The sequence below is a fragment of the Eleutherodactylus coqui genome, chromosome 5, assembly GCF_035609145.1.
Source record: "Eleutherodactylus coqui strain aEleCoq1 chromosome 5, aEleCoq1.hap1, whole genome shotgun sequence".
Classification (NCBI taxonomy): Eukaryota; Metazoa; Chordata; class Amphibia; order Anura; family Eleutherodactylidae; genus Eleutherodactylus; species Eleutherodactylus coqui.
In genome coordinates this window covers 85,652,677-85,677,009 of record NC_089841.1, presented here as the reverse complement: position 1 = coordinate 85,677,009, position 24,333 = coordinate 85,652,677, and the positions used below count along the sequence as shown (strand labels likewise).

General features: G+C 42.9%; 1 protein-coding gene across 3 annotated transcripts in view; it reads left to right on the top strand.

Annotated features, from left to right (window-relative positions):
* The window catches only part of ADAMTS6 (ADAM metallopeptidase with thrombospondin type 1 motif 6), a 310,696-nt gene that overhangs the window by 148,611 nt on the left and 137,752 nt on the right, over window positions 1-24,333 (top strand). For all 3 annotated transcript variants that reach the window (XM_066602794.1, XM_066602795.1, XM_066602793.1), the window contains exons 8-9: window positions 6,208-6,251; window positions 23,730-23,835. In XM_066602794.1, coding sequence (XP_066458891.1) covers window positions 6,208-6,251; window positions 23,730-23,835 — 150 coding nt within the window. The remainder of the gene's footprint in view (window positions 1-6,207; window positions 6,252-23,729; window positions 23,836-24,333) is intronic.

Sequence of the window (24,333 nt, the reverse complement as noted above, 5' to 3'; positions counted from 1 at the left end):
TCCATGCCCGCGTGTATCACATCTTGCATTCACACTAGAGGCGGTACAACAGGGTACTAGAGCCTCCATGCTCGTCTGTATCACATCTTGTATCCAAGTTAGAGGCGGTACCACAGGGTACTAGAGTCTTCATGGCCATCCATATCATATCTTGTATCCAAGCTAGAGGTGATACAACAGCGTACTAAAGTCTCCATGCCTGCCAGTATCACATGTTATTTCCAAGCTCAAGGCAGTACAACAGGGTACTAGAGCCTCCTTGTCTACCCGTATCACATCTTGTATCCAAGCTAGAGGCTGTACAACAGGGTACTAGAGCCTCCATGCTCGCCTGTATCACATCTTGCATCCAAACTCGAGGCGGTAAAACAGAGTGCTAGAGCCTCCATGCTCGTCCGTATCACATTTTGTATCCAAGCTAGAGACGGTACGACGGTACTAGAGTCACCATGCCCATCCGTATCACATCTTGTATCCAAGCTATTGGCGGTACGACAGGGTACTAGAGCCTCCATGCCCGCCAGTATCACATCTTGTATCCAAGCTAAAGGTGGTACAACAGGGTACTAGAGCCTCCATGTCCACCTGTATCACATCTTGTATTCAAGCTAGAGGCAATACAACATGATACTAGAGCCTCCGTTCAAGTGTTCAGTTTTCCGCAGTAAATTACCCTTTTGCTCTGATCAGATGCATAACTTGAAGCTTCTGGGCCACAATGCAAAACCTGTAACAGGGCCCCCAATTATGATGCTTTATTCATACTACTAGGCTTACTACATGGAGAAGATAGGCCTTATGGGCCCCCTAAGGGTCTTGGGCCCGGGAGCAACCGCATCCTCTGCATCCCCTATAGTCAGACCCCTGGCTCTGATATGGTATTCACTTACTTATATCAACATTACAAAAACACATAGAAAGTTTCATTCCATTCCAACAACTTCTAAGTGCCTGATTTTTTTGGACAATGAGGACATAAAGAATCTTGACTTTTGAATCCATATACAACTTGGTTTTTAGAAGCTGCAAATTTACTTTAAAGTATTACTTTAACTTCTTACTAAGTCGGCCAGCTTAGCCCTATCTAGTACTTTAATTTAGGCTATCTGCTCTAAATAGTTTAACTTTTCAGGCCATCATTATGCCTGCTGTTGTAACAGTTAACTAGAAAGAAAGCTTTTTTTTCTCTTTTTAAGCCGCAGGTCATCACAAAGATCCAGCCTAGTCTTTGTGTTTTTTCTACTGGCCTATGTCCAGATGGCACGAGGCCAAACACTGTAAGCATTTTGTAGCCTGCGGTTTACACCGGCTTGCTGAAAACGCCGACACTCCAGTCGCTGGCACATAATTAAACTGATTTGTGGTTTGACCATTGGAACTGTAGTACACAACTGTGACCAAATATGCTACACGCTAACAAAATAATGCAAATTCGTTCCAAGTGTTTTATAGTGTACCAGTGTTTGGGGCAGTTTGGCAGTGATTTCTTCCAGCTTTCACGCAGTTAGGTCAGTGCTTTTTAAAGATCATTTTTGGAGTTGCTTCTTGCATGTGACAAATGTAAATCATTCCCAAATCTGTTTTATAGATTAATTGCAATGGATCATGTGTATTCCTATGAAGATTAGCTAGCAGTCGGATAAATCATATATTCATTCTCTCACCTATACTGACATATTAGCATGGGTGACTTGTATAGCCTTACACAATTTACTGTAGCAGAACACCACTTAAATTACACCATTTTATACGATTTTGATTCATTGTGCATCAAGACAGATAAAACTTTAGTAGACTTTTCCAAGTTTTCTCTTGAATAGCCAAGTTAGAATTGTTTTATGCTCCTACATTCCCAACTGTACACAGAAAATGGAAATTCTTAAAGTGGTTGTCTCATCATAACAACCACCTTTTGAAATTATGCCAGAATTACCTTGGGTATGGTTCCTGAAACCCCTGGAACTTAGTGGCCATCACTGGGTGAAATTGCAACCAATCATGCATTTCAGCCACTGAAGGATTAAAAGCAACTTTGATATCACATAGTAATAAAGTTTTGTAAAGCTGAATAAAGACATACGTCCAACCAATTCAGCCTATGGAATATCCTTATCAGGTCACTGGTCAGTCGTTTCCTGTCACCCCCACTTGTCAGCTGTTTGAAGGAGCTGCCATGCTTGGGCAAGCACTGCAGCCTCTTCCTCTGCCTATGATGTCATGTTCATTGTTCACCTGGCCATTTGTATAGCTCTGTCCCAGCCAAGTCAATGGCATTGAACTGCAATTCCAGGCACCACCACTACAAAATGAATGGCACTATGCCTCTTGAAACAGCTGATCGAAGGGGCACCAGGAGTTGGACTCCCACCAATCTGATACGGATATCCTATCCTAAAGGGGTCCCTCAGTATCTAAGATGTAGAAAACTCCTTAAATCTTTTATTACACTAATCAACAAATTTTTACAAAAGTTATTTTACTGAAATAAAGTCAGTCATTTCTTATCAATTGTTATGTGCTCAACACAATATGACAGTCGAAAAGCAAAATTGGCTCTATTTTTTTTGTAATCTGCAATAATTGTTTACATCACAAAATACATGCCAATAGTAATAGGCCTCTGGTTAATACCTGTAGAAAATCAAGTCCTAGACTACGTCTTAGATTTCTTTGCCTGTCTCTTGTACAGCTGTTCAGGAGCATCTCTGTGGAGTGTCCAGCAGTAGTTGGCCAGCATGGATCATTTTCCCTGGTATATGGTTCCATTGTTATGATATCTTGATGAAAACGTTTGCCATGTTCATCACTAACCATAGCACAGTTGTCTGGAAAGAAGTCCAGATAGGAATGAAGGAAGTGGAGATATATTGGAGCCAAGTTTCTGATACTGCATCAGCATGTCTTGTACTAGTTCCTTGTAGTTTACTGCCTAACATTCCCGAGAAAGTTTGTAGACACTAGGCGAAAAGCATTCCATGCAGCAAGTTGTTGAACTGATCATCTTTGAAGAACTCTCGAATCTAAGAACCCACAAAAACCCCCTCTTTAATTTTTGCCTTGCTGAGTTGAGGGAATTTTTTCTTGAAGGTATCGGAAATCTGGGAAAGTCCGGTCCATGGCTTTAACGAAGATCTTCATCAAACCAAGTTTGATGTGAAGAGGTGGTAGCAGGATTTTGTGAGCCTCGACCAGAGCTGGTTGCTGGATATTCTTCTCTCCAACTGTTACATTTTGTCTGTGAGTCAATTCCTTCTGCAAGTAGAACAATTCCCTTCCTCGGCTATCCCACTCACATGAGAAACACATATGTATTTTGTACATATATGCTGCACTCCCATTAAAAGGGCAACTACCTCCACTCTCCACAGAGGTGGCCAGCTGTACTTGTTATACTCAATCGAATTCAGTAGCTGCTTTAAGTTATCATACATCTCTTTCATGTGGATAGCATGCACTACTGAAATAGATGGAAGACTGTTTCCATTGTGCAAAAGTTCAGCCTTAAGACTCAGTTTCAAAGAGTCTACAAATAGGCCAATACATGAGGCCCTCAATATCGGGACAGAATACCATATTACCTTCCTTTCTAAAGAAAGGCTCAAACTGCTGCTGCTGTTTTCAATATAAAGTAATTGTGACATCTTCTTCTAGAAGATTCCATTGTTGGAGTCTTGAATATAGCAATACTGCCTTGTTCTTGGATAAGTCAAATCGTGAACAAAGTCATTTAGTTTTTCCTCTGTTATTCTGTGTGGGGCTGATGATGCACCACAGTGAAAATCTGGATCACTGCATGCTGACGGGTCAGGAGAAGAACAGGTCGGCTCACCCTCGTCCTCATCAGCTAAATCAGGAGATTATTCTGGAATAGGAAGTCCCTTACCATGTGGAACTGGTCTCAATGCAGATGGAATGTTGGGGTAGAGTATTCTCAACTTCTTTTGCTTCATTATCCCACCGGAAAGAGGAGGAACCAAGCAGAAGTAACAGTCATTTGTGTGGTTGCTTGGTTCTCTCCACACCATGGAGACTGCAAACGGCATTGATGGTCTTTTGCCATTCAGCCACTGTGAAAGCTGCGTTGTACGTGTAGCAGAGCATATATGCGGGGCCCAAGGCTTGTCTTGGTCGCCAATCTTGCATCCGAAATAAAGATGATATGCCTTCTTCACTAGAGTGATACTTTTTTCTGGTTGGCAAATGTCACTTCCCCACAAATATAGCAAAAACACTTTCGAGGGATTAGTGTTCTGTATTTTAACTAAGTGGATAAAATAATAAGTTTTATGTAACAGTAGCCTAAACTGTATCCCACGAAGTCTGGGTTTTATATACCCTATTTCCCTGAAAATAAAACCTATTTTGTAGTACACTAGTGATTAGGTGTTGATACATACAGTGGTACTGTGGGAGGTAATATGGTATACTGGTTAGGTTAGGGTTAGGTGTGAGGTAATGAGCGCAGAAGCAGTGACTGATCACATGATGGTGAGATCATCACAGGTCCTTTAAGCACACGGCTTCTGTCTGGCTCAAACTATAACTGTAAGGATGTTGTTACAGTCCTACTAGATACATTTACATGGTGAAACAGAAAATGAACTATAGGAAATATCTTCAAAAAGAGAGCCAATCAAAAATTTTCATGGTCATATTCGTGTTCACCAAGATACTACAGATTAGTAGACCTAAACCTACACCAAGATTAGGACCTTTTTAAGTCGGTAACAATTTCAGTGTTGACCAGTGTTATCTAGCAGCTTTTCTCATAGATTATCTCCACTTTGGTTTATAAAATTGGGACTGAAGTAGGGAATTCTCCCTGAATGATATCTATTTTCCCCATATGGAAGGGGTTGTCCTCTATATGTGAAGGTGTAATATACCTGTAATGTGTGTAGTGGAAAGAAGCAAAGTTCAAAGGGTTGTCTAGGATTCGAAAAACATGGCTGCTTTCTTTGAAAAACCATACCACACCTGTCCACAAGTTGTGTGCCGTGTTGCAACTCAGCCCCATTCTTTCCAATACGAGACATAATTTATGGATACGTGTGGTACTGTTTTTGAAGAAAGTAGCCCTGTTTTTCCAACCTTGGACAACCCCTTTCATTGTTTTCCATATAGGAAAAAAGTGTTGTTACAGAACAAAAAGATAGCAGAAAGGGAGGCATGTCCTGGACCACATATATCTGGAATCTAATTGTTTGCTAATTAGACTGTGTTGGGGAGAGAATAGATTGACAATATGATTACTTTTGCAACCAGGTCTGTAGCATTCAGGAGAAGATAGTTTAAAATGTTACTTCAGAAACGCGAGAGATTTAGAATGCTTAACCTGAAAGCCTTCTACCAAGTTCTAATAAAAGAAATGCTGCCCACTCCATTCACTTTAATCAGTTACAGTATATTTAACTGTATATTTTGTCAAACATGAAAATTAAATTTTTGATTAAAAAGTATAACACGTAGTTTAGTATCTTTTGTTCATCACTGAAATGAAAGGCCATCTTGATTGTCAGAGTAGTGGTTGATCGTTGCTTGTTGCATTCTATTGCCAGCCATGCATTGAATTGATTAAAAACATTGAAGGTTAAAACATTGAATTGATTGAAAAGGGTTTTTTATGCCTTTTAAAGGGGGGGTTTCAACACTTTAATATTGATGGCTTACCCATAGGATAGGGCATCAATATGAGATTGGTGGGAATAGCTGGCATGCTACCGATCAGCTGATTGAAGGGTCCTTTGCTTTTGGGTGAGCGCTACTGCCTTTCATTGTTTACTAGATAGAACCCCATATTTTATGTAGTTGCTGTTCCTGGTACTGCAATTCGGCCCCATTCACTTGAATGCAGAGGAAACATGGGGGGTTGTCTTCGAGTACAGGGGTCCCCAACTCCCTGAACATCCTTTGTAAAATAAGTCCTTCCCTTCTTGTGTAATAGATTCTTTGGACCTGCTACATCTGGCAAAAGGAAAATTTATAGAACCATGGAACATTAGTGACACTACTTCATGGTTATTGTTGCAGGAGTCGCAAAGGGGCAGATTTGTGATCCCAAAGATCAATTAGATAAGAGGACGGGAGATTCAGTAGTTTTTATCTGGCGTTTCACTTGAACATTTGTACGGCTGCCAGATTATTGCTATGAACTTGGCATATTCTGCTCTATTGTAACCTTTATTTTCTCCTCTTGTGTATTGACAGGTATGACATCTGCACTTACAAAAACAAGCCATGTGGCACTTTGGGTATGTATTTTACATATATGAGAACTCTTTACAATTTTTAAATATATTTTTTGAATGATCCCCATCTCGTCTGTTTCTAGTCACAGTTGCATTTTTACATATTAATAACCTCACCTGTAATTCTATGGCAATGCTTCTGAAAGAATTTGTTCTAAAATACTTGTTCCTCGGGATGCCTCCTGCTATTTGCCATATTTGTTTTTTAATAAATGTTTTAATTTAATAGCGTAACATGTGACAGCTGAGTTTTCACCTTCTTTGTTCTCAGCCATATGAGTTATTGAGGGTGATTTAGTAGCGCAAGCTCGTTAAAGGAGCCTAGGAAACCTAAGAATTATTGCAAAGGGCTAGCTTATACTTGCAGTAGATTTTCTTATCCTCTAGAACAGGACTCTACAAACCCTTGAGCCTGTTGGTCAATACACTTAGAAATCTACTTAGAGTGCCTTTATTTTTCTCCCCAATTATCTATAAAAGTTCTCACTACCAAGCCACCAAATGCAAGGTCATAGTGACATAACGTGTAAGGCTCAAAAAAAGACAAATATCCATCTAGTTCATTCTATAACCCCCTAATGTTGCTCCAGAGGAAGGCGGAAAAAAACATGAATTAGAAGCCAATTTTCCTCATTTTAAGGGGAAAAATTCCTTTCCGGCTTCAGGTCATTAAAGGGAGCCTGTCCAGTCCCCTACAACACTATAAACTAAGTAATGGCGCTGTTAGGGATGATCGGAAGCCAGGTGATTTTTTTTTTTTTTTTTAATACTCCCCTGCTCTCCTAATCCGATATAAGCCTATGGGAGAACATGGCCACTCCAATCTGAAATGAGTCTGATTTTCATGTCACGCATGGACTTCAGTGGGTAACAGGGCAGTATCAGGAGAGTGGTTGAGTATGAAAAATACATAACTTGGCTACCTGTCACCTCCCTTAACAAGACCATACCTTACTTTATGATACTGTAAAAGAGTTAAGATTGCTGTTCATGGTGTTGTCTAATTGGCTTCGGTAACAGAGAGCATCCCATCATCCCAAAGATCCTGCAGAAGACAACCCCATTCAGAGCTGATTTTGAAGCCTATCACTTGCCGGTGACGTTCTTATTAGTTAATTCACAAATAATCTACTACACCTAAATAATGATAGTTCCTGTGTCTACAATGATGACCGCAAAACTTTACAATACAATTAAAAAAGGACATACACCAGTTCTATGGTAGACCTTCAGAATAATTTTCTCTGGTCCAAGTAACCCCCGTCGAACACTATTAGGTTCCCAAAGTCCACAAAATGTTGTCCATCGCTGTTCTAATAACTATAATCAAACTATAGTTGTAAGTTGCTGCATGGGCACACAATTTACTCTTGAGTCTGTAGTATTTAAAGAGAACCTATCATGTCCTTAGGTCAGCAAGGCTGGCTGCATAGCTTTGCAGCTGTGGTCCCGTTGATTTTACGTCCCACATGCATACAGAGTCCCATCAGATCTGGCTCCCAGTGCTTTGAATCTCAACTGGGTGGTTTCCATTGTTTGTTGTCAATGGATGATGTCTGAACTGATTCAAAGCATCGGGAGGCAAATCTACCGAGACTGAGTACATGATAACAGGGGGTGTATAGAGAAAAGCTGCAGTGGAATCAGCAGGGCTGTGGTTGTAAACTGCAGTTGGTCCCACTGACTCGAGGGTATGACAAATATTCTTAGATTAGTCTGGTTTTCCTAATGCTGTATAGATATGAACAAGCAGGTGGTTTTGGGGGTCTTTTTTTTTTTTTTTGAGAACCATATCAAATACAAGTGCAGACTTTTGTGTTCTGCAGGGTCAGCATATTATTGGAAGTAAAGTTTATCCTATTGCTATTGATTAAATCAGAGCGTTCGTTCCAATTTTTATTTCAGGCACTGCACAGTATACCACAATCAGGTTAACATGAGAGGAGCTTTTATTCAGCCGAGTGTTAACGCAGTTGGCCAGGCTTTGCAACATTCTGACTTTCCAGTCTCAAAACACCAGGAATATCTTTCGTTCATCTGCCAGCTTGTAACAAATCACAGGTTCCTTCAACAGGAAACGTAATACATGCCAATCAGATCATAAAGTGACCTCTTAAGAGCTTATTCTGCCTTTAGAACAATCATGGCATTGGATATATTCTGTAGTGGTCCATTCAGTTATTCTGTGATGAAGGAGTTCACTTCTCCTTTGGGCCTGCTCTCTTCCAAGTGTGTATTTTTCCAAGAAGCTAGACACACTAAATGGTAATGTATGGGCTTTTAAATTTTTGTAAAATACAGTTATCCCATTTATTGTATAAATCAGCATGTAAATCAGGTGGAAGAAGTTGGGTTGTGAATGTGAAGTTGAGATCAACTGGAAACACATTTTGTATTTATTCACGTCCTGGAAAATCCATAGAAATGGTTTTCCATAGAGACTGTTAATTGTCAGAATTTTCCCCCGTACTGAATAAGGATAGTCATATCTAGTGTCTGCAGACAAAAATACTTATTCTGCTGGCAAACGCTTGGAATCAGCAGTTGGGAAAGAACAACAAGGTTGCCATCATACATTAGGTTCTTGTTACCGGTGTACAACAAAAAGCTTTTTTTCTGGGGGTTTTTGAAAAACATCTAGTCACAGAAGAGTGCATTTTCTTGGTGTATTGCTGTTGGATGCGTAGGTAATTTGGCCAATGTGATTAATACTACTTACCTAGGTGTCTGTGGTACTAAAGCACCCTATATAATCCACTAGTTTCTGTTTAGATCAAAACTTTTGGCAAATTGTCTGTATTAAGCTGTTGCCTCATTAGTAGAACATTACTGGGGGCATTATGGTTACTCAGTTTTTGCTACTGTCAGAATGACTTAATGGCAAGAATCTTTTGGATGGTAGCAAAATATTTATGCGTATGTATTGCTCTGGCAATCATTCAATTGCTTAAACATATACAGTAACAGTGTTACTGCCAAGTGGAAAAATGTTATTAATTATTGTAGAAATTACTTAATTATTATTGTCCTTGACACGTAAAACATATGATATGCAGCAGTGAGGGAGCGCCAGTAAAAAGCCCCCCTGTCCACAGCTGCTAGCAATATTCCGCCGCAGGAGGGGAGCAGGGGGGAGAGCTGTCAGGTCTCTATGCTGAGCCTATTTGACAGGCTCACTGCGCAGAATCGCTGCAAATCGCGCCTTGCCGCGATTTGAGTCCCGCTCGTGGATGTTGGGGCTGCGCTCTCCATAGCAGCGGATAACGCAATGAACTATCGCCCATGAATAGGAGCTAGAGATGAGCGAGTATACTCGCTAAAGGCAATTGCTCGAGTGAGCATTGCCTTTAGCGAGTATCTCCCCGCTCGAGACGGAAGGTTCGGGTGCTGGCAGCGGGCAGGGAGCTGCGGGGGACAGCAGGGCGGAATGGAGGGGAGATCTTTCTCTCCCTCTCTTCCCCCAGCTCCCTCCTGCTGACTGCCGCTACTCACGGCTTTCCTGCGCCGGCACCCGAACCTTCCGTCTCGAGCGGGGAGATACTTGCTAAGGGCAATGCTCGCTCAAGCAATTGCCTTTAGCGAGTATACTCGCTCATCTCTAATAGGAGCCCTAAATGATAGATGGGCCTAGTAGTAAGTTGAAAGAAGACCAATATCTGGTACTGCTCAATCATTTGTCTCTAAATATTTTCTTTCTGCGGACTGAATTCACTGCCAACACAGTCCTTGGGTTGGTTCAGTAAACAGTCTTTTTTTTATTTAGCGAAAGGCTCCTTTTGTTTCTGGCTGATCCATTTTGGCTCATAGTGGCAACCAACTACTCTGGAGGAAAGATTCTGCATAGCCAGGTTGCAGTCATGGAGGAAAAGAAAGTTGTCCAGCTCCACCGTTAAGTGAATAAAAAATGTCTTTATTGGAGACAATTAAAATCCAAAGCAACTTAAGTTCCCCACATGTGTGTGAGAAGTTAAGTTGCCTTGGATTTTGTCTCTAATAAGTTATTTTTGTTTCACTAACCGTGGAGCTGGACAACTCCCTTTTCATATTTGATTTACAATCCCAAAAAACGTTGGGCCACTGTGTAAGATGTAAATAAATGTAAAGAAAAAAAAGAATGCAATGATTTGGGAATCTCATATAACCATATTTTATTCACAATAGACCATGGAACACATATCAAAAGTTGAAAATGAAACCCTTTTTCCATTTAATTTGAAAAAAAGAAAACTCATTCAGAAATTGCTGGCAGCAACACATCTCAAAAAATTAGGACTGGTTAACAAAAGGCTGGAAAAGTTAGTGCTACTAATGAAAAACAGCTGGAGGGTCAATTTTCTACTAAGACACATGTCTGTGTATAAAAAGAGCATGTTAGAGAGGCAGAGTCTCTTAGAAGCAAAGATGGTAAAAGGTTCACCAATTTGGAAAAACTGCATCTACAAATTGTGAAACAATTTCAAAATAATGTTCCTAAATGTAAAATTGTGAAGAGTTTTAATATCCCACCATCTGCAGTGCATAATAACATCATAAGATTCAGAGACTCTGGAGAAATTCATGTGCACAAGAGACAAAGCCGATGGTCTATATTGGATGCTTGAGATCTATGGGCCCTCACGCATTACTGCATTAAAAACAGGCATGATTCTGTAATGCAAATCACTGCATGGGCTCAGGAATACTTCCAGGAATCATTGTCTGTGAACACAGTTTGCCATGCAATCCACAAATGCAAGTTAAATCTGTATTATGTGAAGAAGAAGCCATATATCAACACGATCTAGAAACGCCAACGACTTCTTTGGGCCAAAGCGCATTTAAAATGGATTGAGGCAAAATGGAAAACTGTTCTGTGGTTAGATGAATCATAATTTAAAGTCCTTTTTGGTATTCACGGACACAGTGTTCTGTGGACGCAAGATGACCATCCAGCTTGTTATCAGCACACAGTTCAAAAGCCTGTATCTCTGATGGCAAGGGGTCATATTAGTGCCTTTGGCATGGGCGGCTTACACATCTTGAAAAGCACTATTAATGCTGAACAGTATACAGAGGTTTTACAACTACATTTGAATCTCTTTCAGGGTGCCTACTCAATACTGATATTCTTTCTTGCGCTGTGAGATTGAGTGCCTTGCAGCGCAGAGCAAACACTGCTATATCGCACATAGGGAAGCTGCCACAGCTGTGGGCAGAAGTCTGTGATGCTATTCCATTGCTCTCAATTGGGTCGGCACTGCTGCGGACCCATTGAAAGCAGTGGGTTGCAGGCAACCCCCGTAGCAATGATTTTCGAGGAATGGCTTTAAATATAAGCCCTTCCCTTAAAATCATCTCTAGCATGTGTAAAAAAATTTTAAAAGTATATACTCATCTCTCCGCTGCTGCCAGGGCTCAGCAGCGTCTTCCCTCTGCACTGCTCTGCCTTTCTTTCATCAGGCAGGGATTTAAAATCCCCGCCTGCTGAAAGAGCTGTATTTGATTGGCTGAGCGCTCGGCCATTCATTCAAGTGCTGGCTGCCTAATCATTTCAGGGATGATTTTCAGGGAAGGGCTAATATTTAAAGCCCTTCCCCGAAAATCCCTGTAGGGCTTGCTGGCAGGCCCATCGCTTTCAATGAGACTGCAGAAGCACCCGTCCCATTGAAAGCAATGGGAGAACATCGCAATACTCTGCCACAGCTGTGGGAGGGGATTCTTTACTCCCCGCAGGGATGAAGAAATCCTTTGCCACAGCTGTGACAGCTGTGGCAGGAGATTCTTTACTCTCCGCGGAGATGAAAAAAAAAATCCTCTGCCATAGCTGTGACAGCTGTGGCAGGGGATACTTTACTCCCCGCGGGGAGTCTCCTTGTCACTGAACGCTGTGACAGTGCTGTCACAGTGTTCATTGTCAAGGGGACTCCATGCTGGGGAATATTGCCGCGTACCATGGACCTATGGTGCACGCATGTCTGATCTTTTACAGGTGCGCGCATTTGCATGCTGTAAAACACAAACACATAAACACACCATAGGGAACCAATGGTTCTAATAGACGTGTGGTTTTTCTGCGCACAACTATGCGCACATAGACACGCTCATCTGAATCCACCCTAAGGCTGTTTTCAGGCAAGCGCATATGTTTAGTCCATATCTGTTTCCTGTTTTACAGACCCTAATATGGAACAAATGTAAATCAATGTAACTATTTATGGTTCAAAAATTTTTTATTTTGTCTGTTATATGGAAGTTACAAAACTGTAGTGTCATTTTCAGCAAATAAACATTTTTACAGTAACTAAAGTCTTCTTGCGTTGTCTGACCTACTTTCGTGGTCTCTAAAACAGGCTTTTTAAACAATAACATTAACTGTAATACTAATAATTTCTGTAACGTGGAACTTGCAAATAGTTTTCGATTTCTCAAATTCCAGTTACTAGTCAATTAAAGTAAACAAGTCTAATATGATAGGGAAGGGGGTGTAAGGGGGAGGGAATAGCAAGAGTGAAGAGGGGGTCGAGTGGGGAATGGAGGGGGGGGGGGGCCGTCCTGTATGATGGAGTTTGCAGATTAAGGTCTTAGGGTTTCAGAGGTATTAGTAGTCGTGACTGTGTTGGGGAGTACCCCCCTTTCGAGCCACAAGTCGAGATTCCCGGAAAAACGGAACTGATTCCACGGTATCCAAATAGTGTGGTGCTTATCATATCTCGTTTCATCTCTGGTGCAGAGCTCCTCCATGTATTTTATATGATCTAATTCCTCTAGCCACATTAGTCTAGAGGGGGGAGTTGGAGATTTCCACTTTTTAGGGATTATCTGGCGCATCGCCAGGATGAAGAATCTGAATAGGAAGCGTTTTGTTTGTGCCAGGGAGCCTGGAATCATTGACAGCAGTGCAATCTCAGGGGTTAGTTGTATTTGGTTTCTACAGACTGAGGTGTAAAGAGAGTTCATCTCCTGCCAGAGAGGGTTAATCAGTGGACAAGACCACCATATGTGTATAAATGTTCCGGTTTCTGTCATACATCTCCAACAGGTATCCGGATACTGGGGGAACATCCTCGATAATCTCGCTGGCGTCCGGTACCATCTAGACAATATTTTGTAGTTTAGTTCTTGTAGCTTGCTAGAGGCATTCATTTTATGGGTCAGAGTGTAGGCTTTTGTCCATGACTCCTCTGGGGGTGTAATGCCCAGGTCCCTCTCCCACTCTTGCTCCAGCGCTCTATTACAATGTTGTGTGTCTTCAATTATGAGCATCCGGTATAGATTTGAGATTTTGTGATGGTCTGTGGGGGTTGAGATGCATAGGTTTTCAAAGGGGGTGACAGGACATTTCAAGTGTTGTGTGTCCCCTAATGAGCCAACATAGTGGCGTAGTTGCAGGTACTGAAACCACACTCCGGGATGGGGCCGCTGTTCCCCCAAAATCTCGTGTAATGGTCTAAGGCTGGTATCGGATATCAAGTCCCGCACCCTTGTGATTGTATTCGGGATCATGTTAGTCAGAGTGGAGCCCCCCAGAAAAGATGGAACATCTGGATTTCCCACCAGGGGTGTGAGTGGGCCTGGCCTTTGAATCAGGCCTATCTTGGTCGCCGGACCTATCCAGACCGTCACCATGTCCTCTATGAACGGGGAGAGTCCTAGCCCTTTATGCTTTCCTTTACCTGGTAGCCAAATTACCCCCTTACCCTGGAAGTATGTCAGGTCCTGCTCCATCTCTACCCATAGCTTCTGCGATCTACCGTGTAGAAGGTCAAGGACTTGTTTGGATAAGGTCGCTCTATAGTATAGGGATATATTCGGGACCCCCATTCCTCCTGACTCTCTTGGGCTGGTTAGTGCTTTCCATTTGCGCCTAGGTTTGGTGCCGCCCCAAATAAAGCTCATGATCGCCTTCCTGATCCGAGTTAAAAAGGAGCCTGGTAGGGCGATTGGAACTGTCTGGAGGATGTAGAGGAACCTCGGTAGGGCATTCATTTTTACTGTGCTAATCCTTCCGAACCAGGATAAGGAGACTCCCTTCCATCTATTAAAGTCTGACTCCAGTTTGGTTAAAAGAGGTATATAGTTTTCCATGAAGAGTCTGTCCGGGTCCGTAGTGATAACTGCTCCCAAATATGTCATCTCTTCTGATTTCCATTGAAATGGGAGAGATGGTTTTAGGGTTTCAACCTCTGTATGTGGTAAAGTCACGTTAAGGATCAGTGACTTACTCAAGTTGACTTTAAAATTAGATAGCCTACCAAATCTTTTGAACTCTTCTAGGATGTTTGGAAGTGCTATTCTTGGATTTCTGATATAGATTAGCAGATCATCTGCATATAGGGCTACTTTGTGTTCTTTGTCGCCCGTTCTAACTCCCTGCAGGTTGGGGTTCGTCCTGAGTGCGCTCGCCAATTTCTCCATCACCAAAATGTACAGGGAGGGGGACAGGGGACAGCCTTGCCGGGTGCCATTGTGAATGTAGATTGGGTGTGATAATTGGCCATTAATCCTGACGCGGGCTGAAGGGTCTCTATATAGTGCCATCACCCAGTCCATGATCCTGGGACCGAGGCCGTTACGTTGTAGTGTCGCCTCCATGAATCCCCAGCTCACTCTATCAAATGCCTTCTCGGCGTCAACCGAGAGTAGGCATAAAGGCTCCCCCGTTTTGCGGGCTCTAGACATTAGGGCCAATGTTCTTATTGTGCTGTCCCCTGCCTCCCTGCCCATGATGAAGCCCACCTGGTCTCTATGCACCAGGGTCGGAATACACGCCTGGAGATGTGTGGCCAGAATCTTCGATAATATTTTCGTGTCTATGTTTAAAAGGGAGATCGGCCTGTAACTACCACAGGCGTCTGGGTCTTTGCCCGGTTTAGGTATTACAGTGATCACTGCTTGCAGGGCCTGAGCTGGAAAGGGGCAGGACCCCGATATGGAATTAAATGCGTTGAGCATCAGGGGAGCTAGCTTGTCTTCCAGGAGTTTGAAAAAGCATGGGGTATAGCCATCGGGTCCCGGACTTTTACCGATTTTGAGGGAGCAAATCGCTTCCTTTATTTCCTGGAGGGAGATGTCCTCCTCTAGGGCCTCTCGTGTAGTCTCCGAGATCTGTTTTTGGGCGAAATTGGTTAAATAATCATCTCTGTCCTGGATCAGTTCTCTGTTTTGTTCCCCATATTTGTCTGGCAGATTGTATAAATTATGATAGTAATTATAGAAGCTGTCAATTATTTTGGCGTTGGCGTGAACCAGTCCCCCCCCTGGGGCTTGAATTGCGAAGATGTATGTCTGAGGTGCTCGAGGGTTCAGGGCTCTGGCCAGTCCCTTACTGCACTTGTTGCCATATTCGTAAAATTTCCCTCTGGCCCTGTCCCTTTGGCACAGTGAGAACTGGTCCATGTGGAGGAGTATTTTATTTCGGGTTGCGGATATTTCTGCTGTCCTGACGTCCTGGGTTGTTTGTTTGTTTAGGTTCTCTAAGTGGTTTAGATAATCTAGGAGGCCTTTTAATGTGCTAGCTCTTTTCTCTTTTTATGCGTGCCCCGTGGGAGATGAAGACTCCGCGGAGTACGCACTTAAGTGCTTCCCACTTAATTGGCGCAGGAGTGGTGTCAGACGTATGGTCATTTGTAAAGTTTTCGATAGTCTGCTGAATTTCCTGCATGCATGTTGCGTCATTCAGCAGATTATCGTTAAGGCGCCAACTAAACTCCTTCCATGCCCCACATGTCTCTTTCAGTGATCCCCATACCGGAGCGTGGTCGGACCATATAAATGATCCAATCGAGCTGAGGGGGTTTCGGTCTAAAAGCTTGTGTGAGACAAATAGATAATCTAAGCGCTGGTAACAGTTGTGGGAGGGGGAATAAAAGCTATAGTCCCTTGTTCTGGGATGTAATGTCCGCCATAGGTCTACCAGTTTGAGGTTGTGGAGCTCCCTGTGGAGTCTGCGTAATGCTGTGTGTCTTGTTTTGGACTTACCCCCAGAGGAGTCGAACGCGGGGTCCAGGCTGAGGTTAAGATCGCCACCGAGGATAATGTTGGTGCCATCTGCAAAGGCCCTCAAGGCCCCCAGTATCCGGATTCCATAACGAACCTGTGCTTGGTTTGGAAAGTATACATTAGCGAGAGTCAAGATTTTATTTCCAGTTTGGATTTTCAGAAATAGATACCGTCCCTCTGGGTCTACTGCTGAGGAGATGAATTTGTGAGGGAATTGTCTATTAATTGCGATTGATGTCCCTCCGGCTTTTTTAGTGGGGTGTGGGCTGTGGTGCCAGGTGGTATAATTACGATTCCTAAGTTTAGGAATTTTATGGGCCTGAAAGTGTGTCTCTTGTAGGAGGGCTATCCTAATTTTATGTTTATGGAGGTGGTCCAGTATCTGTCCTCTCTTGGCAGGTTTGTTAAACCCCCTTATATTGTATGTGCCGAATGTGAGGTTCTCCATTTGTGGCCTCAAATACTACTGTTACCTTCAAGCTGAGTGAGAGTGGGGGAGGTGGGGGGAGGAGAGTGAGGAGAGGAAAAAGTAAGGTTTAGTAAATAAACCTTGCGCAGCTGTAAGCAGCTGCGGGTGGTTTTGTGGTGAAGTTTTAGCAAAATGCTAATCGTCGCTGTAGTATGCGACAGTTCACCCTGGGTGGGAGATGGAAGGAGGCCAACCAGAGTAGAGCCGGACCCCGATCATCCCCGCTCCCAGGGCGAGTGTAAATAAGCTGAGGTACCCGTATGGGGTCCTTTCCATATGTGATACCTCCAGATTTTGGCGAACTTAAACTGTGAAACAATCTATATGAAAACCATGGCCGAGCCTTATTATAACAGTTAGCATGTAGGCTATGCCTGTCGTGGTCCCGTGTTTTTCTCTCTGAGGGAACGCGGGCTCAAGATCAAGGGTCTGAGTCTATGTAGACTGTATAGGGTGCGACCCCTCAAGTCTGTCCGTATCGTATTTTCAGGGGTCCGCTGCGTATCCTTTGCGACGCTCGCGGCGTTGCTTGGGCTGGGCTGTTTGCCACTGATCCTTGGTCTTTTGTGTGAGTAGGTTCGGATTTGTTGGCCAGTCTGGAAGGTTGATCTGCGGAAGCTGAAATGTTCCTAGAAATTTGGGCAAGTCTCCCAGTGTACGCAGTGTGGATGATTTGCCCTCTTTTGTAGCTGTCAGGGAAAACGGGAACCCCCAGTGGTATGATATATTGTTTTCTTTGAGTGCTGTTAAAAGCGGTCTCAGGGCTCCTCTGAGGCGAAGCGTGTGTCGTGCGAGGTCTTGCAGTATAATAACCGGTTTGTCTTTGTGTAGAAGGTCTCCCTTCTCCCTTGCAGCTCGCAGGATAGCGTCTTCATCTCTAAAGAAGTGAATTCTGCAGATTATATCTCTAGGCCGCTTTGGATCTGTTGCTCTTGGTCCCAGTGCTCTATGAATTCTGTCCATCATGACCGGATTTTCAAGTGAGCGACCCAGGAGCTGTGAGAAGAATGTTTGTGCCCATTCCTCTAGCTGATGACCCTCAATTTCTTCGGTTAGGCCTCAGATGCGTAAATTGTTTCTTCGGTTTCTGTTCTCGAGATCATCGAGGTGCATTGTAAGATTGTGGATTTGATTAGCTTGAAACTGGATGGCCTGCCTGTGAGATTATAGTATGGCTGTCGTTTCTTCCTGGGCTTCTTCCACCTCCAGAAGTCTATGGCCTATTTGCTGTATGTCTGTATGTATCCGCTCTAGTGCTTGTTTGTTGGATGACTCAAATCTAGCGAATAGGCCGTGTAGCTCGTCTTTGGTGGGTATGGACATAATGCGCGTCTTCCATGCGTCATTTTCTTCTCTACTCCCGTATTTTGTGTTAGTATCGTGGTCAGGGCTGCTGTAGGGACTTGGGTCCGGTGAGATTGACCACCCCAGGGCGCCTATGTTCTTGTTTGATTTGGGGGTTGTTTGTGACTCCCTATGGGGCATATTGTGCAGTGTGAGTGCAGGAGGGCTGAGGTGTCCTGTACTCACGATTCTGCAGCTCTCAGGCGTTGTTTGTGGTGTCCCTTGTTCCATATTAGTTGCCTCTTGTGGTCCCCTCTGCTCCTCTTCTCCTGGAGGGCTGTCGGCCGGTGAGTGCTGCGGGGGGGAGTGCTGCTGGTCTGCCTGCTCGTTGGGGTGCCTGGCTCCACGTGTGCTCTCTGGAGCCGGTGCCATCTTTGATCTCCGTGCCCCCTTCTGGGAGGCATCGGAGTTATGCTTTGTGTTCCGCTCTGCCGCTCCTCTTCTCGTCTCAGGCTGTGAGGAACGCGGCGGGGAGCGCTGCTGTGCCGCACTCGCTGTCGGTGAAAGGGAGGCTCCGGCGCTCTCAGGCGCCACTTTGCTTTTCCTCCCGCTCGGACCCGGCGCCCCGAGGTAGCTCCATACTGCTCTTGTGGCCGCACTCCGCCGGTGTCCTTGTTTCTGCCGTTGCCCACTTCTTCATTAGGCTCGGTGGAGGTGATTTCGCCGTCTTCTGGAGGTAATTGTAGCCTTTTAGGAGCGCTTAGACCGGGAGCCCGCTTCTCATGCGTCCTGCTCGGCCATTCGCTAACCACGCCCCCCCCCAATGTATCTATTTACATGGACATGTTTTTCATGGCCATGCTTTATAAAACACTGCATTTTTTCTGTTTTTGGTTAAAAATTCACCCATTATTGTCTATCGAAAGTGATTTTAAATACGGATGCATCCATATGTCATCCGTATTTCATCAGTATTTGATTCGTATTTGCCTCTGTATTTGCATTCATTGCTATTATTTTCTAGTAAACAAAACAATTGATCCTTATTAGCTCACTAGCAAAGAATCCCTATGACCACACATCTGAAATACTTATGGAATGATATGTGTTTGCAATTTCATCTGTAACATGTCCGTATTACAGATCCTAATTACGTATCATAGTGTGCTTGTGGAAAAGTCTTCTAACTGATGGAACACGATAATGAAGAGCGCACCAGTCTGAATTGTGTCTTGTCTATTTCAATTGGGCTCTCAATAATTATACGTATATTGTTTCTCCAAAATGCTCTTTCTTCTGATTGGTTATTTCCAAAATGTATCACTAGCCCATAGTTTAAGTGATAAATATTTGTTTTCCGGAAGCCCCATTGTTCACCAAAATGAGCGTTTCGGTTTCCCTGTTCCACCTAACACATACAGTCACAGTGATGAGGAATTGAAAGGAGTGAGGATTGTTGAATATCATCATGTGATACTTGGTAAACAATTGGCTCAATGTTCATCCCATTTCCATGCTTGTATATAGTCTGTAATAAAATATTTACAAACATATTTTTTAATGTTTTGAAGAAAATAATAAGTAGAGGTGGCGCTATTCTAAGTTAGTTTTTCTACTCAAAAATATTCTGGAAAGTTTCACACTTAGTTCTGCTCACCTCTATCTGTTGTACTTACCCAGGCACAACTCTGGTGTATACAGAGGTTCTGCCTTTGAGGATACCAGGTAGCTCATAGATAGGTCAGTATCAATGAAAGCAAGCTTTAATCGGCAGCACCTAGTGCACCAGCCTGACCCCATTTAAGGCTGGATTTAGACAACCGTATATCGGCTGGGTTTTCACGCCGGCCGATATACGGCATCTCTCTCTGCAGAGGGGGAGCCTGGAAGAGCCAGGAGCAGTGGTCTGAGCTTCCGCCCCCTCTTTGCCTCCTCTCCGCCCCTCTGCACTATTTGCAATGGGGAGAGGCAGGACGGGGGCGGGACTAATTCTCAAAACTTAGCCCCGCCCCCATCCTGGTTCCTTTCATTGCAAATAGTGCAGAGGGGTGGAGAGGGGGCGGGAGCTCAGTTCCTGCTCCTGGCTCTTCCATCCTGCCCTCCCTACAGTTGAGGACGCCGAGCCGATATACGGTCGTCTGAATCCAACCTAAGGTTGTATGTTTATTGATAATATGGTACCAGTGGACATCCAATAGCCACAAAGGTGAACATACACAATTCGGGCTTGCATGTATGGAAATTAGACCCATGACGCCGAAGTGCAGTATAAAATCAAGTGAGCAAGCTTTTTGTGGATTAGTTTCATTGTGAATCCACTGTGGAATGGGAAAATTCAGCTACCTGAGTTATTTTTTACAAGGCCTGATCATCAGTACTAGATTAGCTGAGGCTAGGATTTCAAAAATCGCCAACCTTGTGGGCTTTATTTTGTACAACAGTGTTAAGAGTATACCGTGAATGGTGTGATCAAGGAAAGATATCCAGTGAAAGAGGATCCTGTGGATATAAACAACTCCCCAACAAGATGGATCATAGGAGGATGTCAAGAATCATTCTGGTGAATAGGTGGCGTACAGTCAAGCACATTGCTGCTAAAAAGTACATTGCTCCAAACCTGCGACTTGTCGTTCCTTAGCACAGATGGGCTATAACAGCAGGCAATTCGTTTGAGTACCATGGCTATCTAAGAAACCGAAAAATAAAACTCCAATGGTCAAAAGGGCATAAAGATTGGATAATTGAGCAGTGAAAAACATCACCCGATCAGATGAATCCAGGTATCTTTTGCATCGTGCTGATAGCAGGGTCAGAATGTGCTATAAGCAGCACCAATCAATGAACCTTTCTAGAAGACTGTTCAGAGCATGTTAGTACCTCCATCTAACTTGTAATGGTGGATTATAATACTGGTGACGTGGCCATCCAAATAGTCCATATTACAATATGCAGAACTCAATAAGAAGCTGCACTGTAGAAGTGATGGCCTGCACTCACAATTGGAAGACACAGTAGGATGACGGGGAGGAAGTGGTCACACAATGTTGCTTGAAACACTGTTCCCATTTGCACTCTTCCTATCCAAAAAAATGCTGCCGCCCCCCCTGGACTGTGCTGCCTCTTTACTCTTGGGGCCCATCCACTGCTGGCCGCCAGCCGTGCTGCTTCACCCAATGTGGGCACTTGTAGAGCGTTGTGGAGACAGGTCTCTGCTGCATTCATGTAGAGATAGTGTACTTCCTGTATGTGTAAAAGTATACCGGGGTATACTACGTGGGTATTTTATGTATGTGAACGTGTGCCTATGTGTGTGTGAACACGTTAATGAACTTGATTTTAAATTCAGTGTTTTAATTTGTGCTGCAGATTTTCAGAACAGATTTCACCACTTGCAATGGAAACGGTGAAATCTGCGGCTAATCTACAACATTTCCTCACCAAAAAACACACAAAAATCCTCAACATTTGCTGCTATTTTTGCAGCTGCGGATTTTGTGCTGTGGAAGATCTGCAGCATTTACAGTCAACACGGCACTTTCAGTTAGCTAAATACAACACAACTCCAGTGACGGTTTTCAAGTATATGTATTGCACTTCATTTTGGTACGCAATCTTTGAATCACTGAGGCAGGAGGGTCAATAAGGAAGTAGAATATATTCACTGGAATGTCCCCTTAAAAATTAACTTTTATTTAAATAATTAAAATATAATGCCCCATAAACATGAATGACGAGAAAGACATAACAACATAAAACAAAGATGTATATTGCTGGTTAAGTGCCTCTATGGATGTGCAGGCAACTTGATTATCAAAAAAACAGATCAAGATACCACTAGTGGGATGCTGGCTGTTTCAAAATGCCAGCTTCCAGACTTATAAGGGTTAAGGAAAGTCTATTTGTACGTTCGTGTTCTTTTTTAACAAAAAATCCAGGTTCAATTGAGGTTCAACGCGTTTCTGTCAATTGTATGACTCATCAGGAACCTATTCTTTAAATATACGGTAAGTACTAGATAGCACTCTGATCTAAGTAGTGCAAAGAGGATATACGTTTTGTATCTAGACGATATGTTTTTCTCCAAATCCAAATGAGAATAGTTCGTCGCACTAGCCCCATAAATATGGACCAGCAACAAGATACTACTAGTAGTTCCCTATAGAGATACTTAGAGCTACAAGAGGAGATGGGGTCTGGAATTAAGACATACCTTGGGTAAAACTAGTGGTCTAATCCAACGGTATCAGAGCCCCAGAGAGTGCCTTAGTCCTTCCAGTATTTTTAGGAAGACTATAGCCCCAGATTCTAGACTAGATGAAAGTCCAAAAACCCTCCTATATATCCCTGCCTAGAGCTTTAGAAATAGCCTCAAGTAAAAAAGCCTAAATACTCTGATGTAAGTAAAAGGCCTAGGATGCGATAAATAAGAGGTCTATTCTATAGATCAAGAGAGGATGATAATAGCTCTATTCAGATATTAAGAACAAAGCCCCTTAGAGAGGCAGAGATGAAATGTAGCAGTCTCTCTAGCCCTGATGGTGGACTAGAGATCAAGTAAATTTGGTTCTGGTACTGTATTTATGTATTTCATTTGGTTCTGGTACCGTATTTATGTATTAAGATTGGCTCTAGTATTGTTTCTATGTAGTGAGCTTACTCTGGTATTGTGTCTACGTAGTGATCTTTGTTCTGCTACCATCTCTATGTAGTGAGCTCTGTTCTGGTACTGTATCTTGATAGTGAGCTTGTTTCTGGTACCTTATTTATGTAGTATGCTTGGCTCTGGTACCTTATCTCTGTAGTGAGCTTGGGTCTGCTATATATGTATGTGGTAATCCAGTTTCCGCTATCATATCTGTGTAGTAATCCTTTTAAATCTTCAGACCTTTTGGGAGTAAGGGGGGGGGGGGGGGTGTCTACAAACTTCCAGGGCCCATGGCCACCATAATTGGCCCCTGGGCAATTGCAAGAAACGATTCTATCTGTGTGGAACAATATTTTTAAGAACAATTTGAACACGTAGTGGAATCCATGCTGTGAGGAATTGCTGCAGTTCTGAAGGCCGAAGGAGGTCCAACATACTACTAGATGTGGACCTCTGATAAATGGCCATTCATTGTTAGCATTACCATTGGCATGTGATGGTTTGAGAACCATGGTACAGATTTTGCATTAGGGTCCAGAGGCTGCACGCTACACTTCTATTGATACCTGATGAAGTTTTATTGCATGTCTTTTTTGCTCCAGTTTAATTATAAAACCCCTCACACATTACGTAGGAGCGTGCGGTGTATGTTTTTTAAGTGTAGATAATATTTTTAGTTTTTTTATGGTATGTAAAAAAAACTTGCTTATTTTTTTTCTGAACACACTAAACTTAAACAGATCTCTTTAAAAAAATAATGTGGATACTTTTTTTTTTCTTTCTGCTGCCTCAAGAATGTTAAAGCAGAAATACTTTGTTGAATTCCCTCTCCTGGCTCAAGTTACTAGGTGGTCCCAAGTTACCAGAAGTAAAATTTATAAATCTAACCCCTAGTCTAGACATTTTCCAGCACTGACTGCAGTTCAAAAAATATTAATGTCTAGCCTGCAAAGTGAAATTCCCCCCAGTGATTTTGTAAATGGCTCGAAAGTTAACCTTTTGCCAACTGCTCCTTCTATATGTGGAGGTTATTAAAAAGAATCCAGGCATTTATAAGACTGAAACACCTTGGCCTGACCCTTTGTGTCTCCTTCTGTTTATTTAGGCTTGGCCTCAGTGGCTGGAATGTGTGAGCCGGAGCGGAGTTGCAGCATTAATGAAGACATTGGCTTGGGTTCTGCATTTACCATTGCACATGAGATTGGTCACAAGTGAGTTGGAAAAAAAAGTCAAAATATGTTATTATGCAATCTGTTTTACATTGTTCCAGAGAATGACTTCCATTTCCAGCTTATTCATTGCTGTGCATTTCACTGTCAGCGTCCTTAGAGAAGTTTTATTCAGTATCTCTGTAACAACCACCACACTCTTGGCGGATTTGCTAATTGTGCACTTGAATACCCCTAATTATTCTTGCAGCTTCTTAAAGGGCAAGTATCATTAAAAACGTTCGCTACTTAAAATATCTTTCCCTTCTGGAGGGCTCATTTTAAACTCTGGTGGAAGTGTATTTGGTAAAGTTTTATTAAACCTTGAGATGGACAATACAATGCAATGATACTATGAAAATTATCTTAAATGATATATATCTATATGTCGCATGTCAGTGCAAGAGATAGCAAGATATGCAATGACAGACTGAGTGGCGTATACCCAGAAAGACATCAACCAGACGTACAGGGCGAGAAAGACAGATTACAAATAAACCT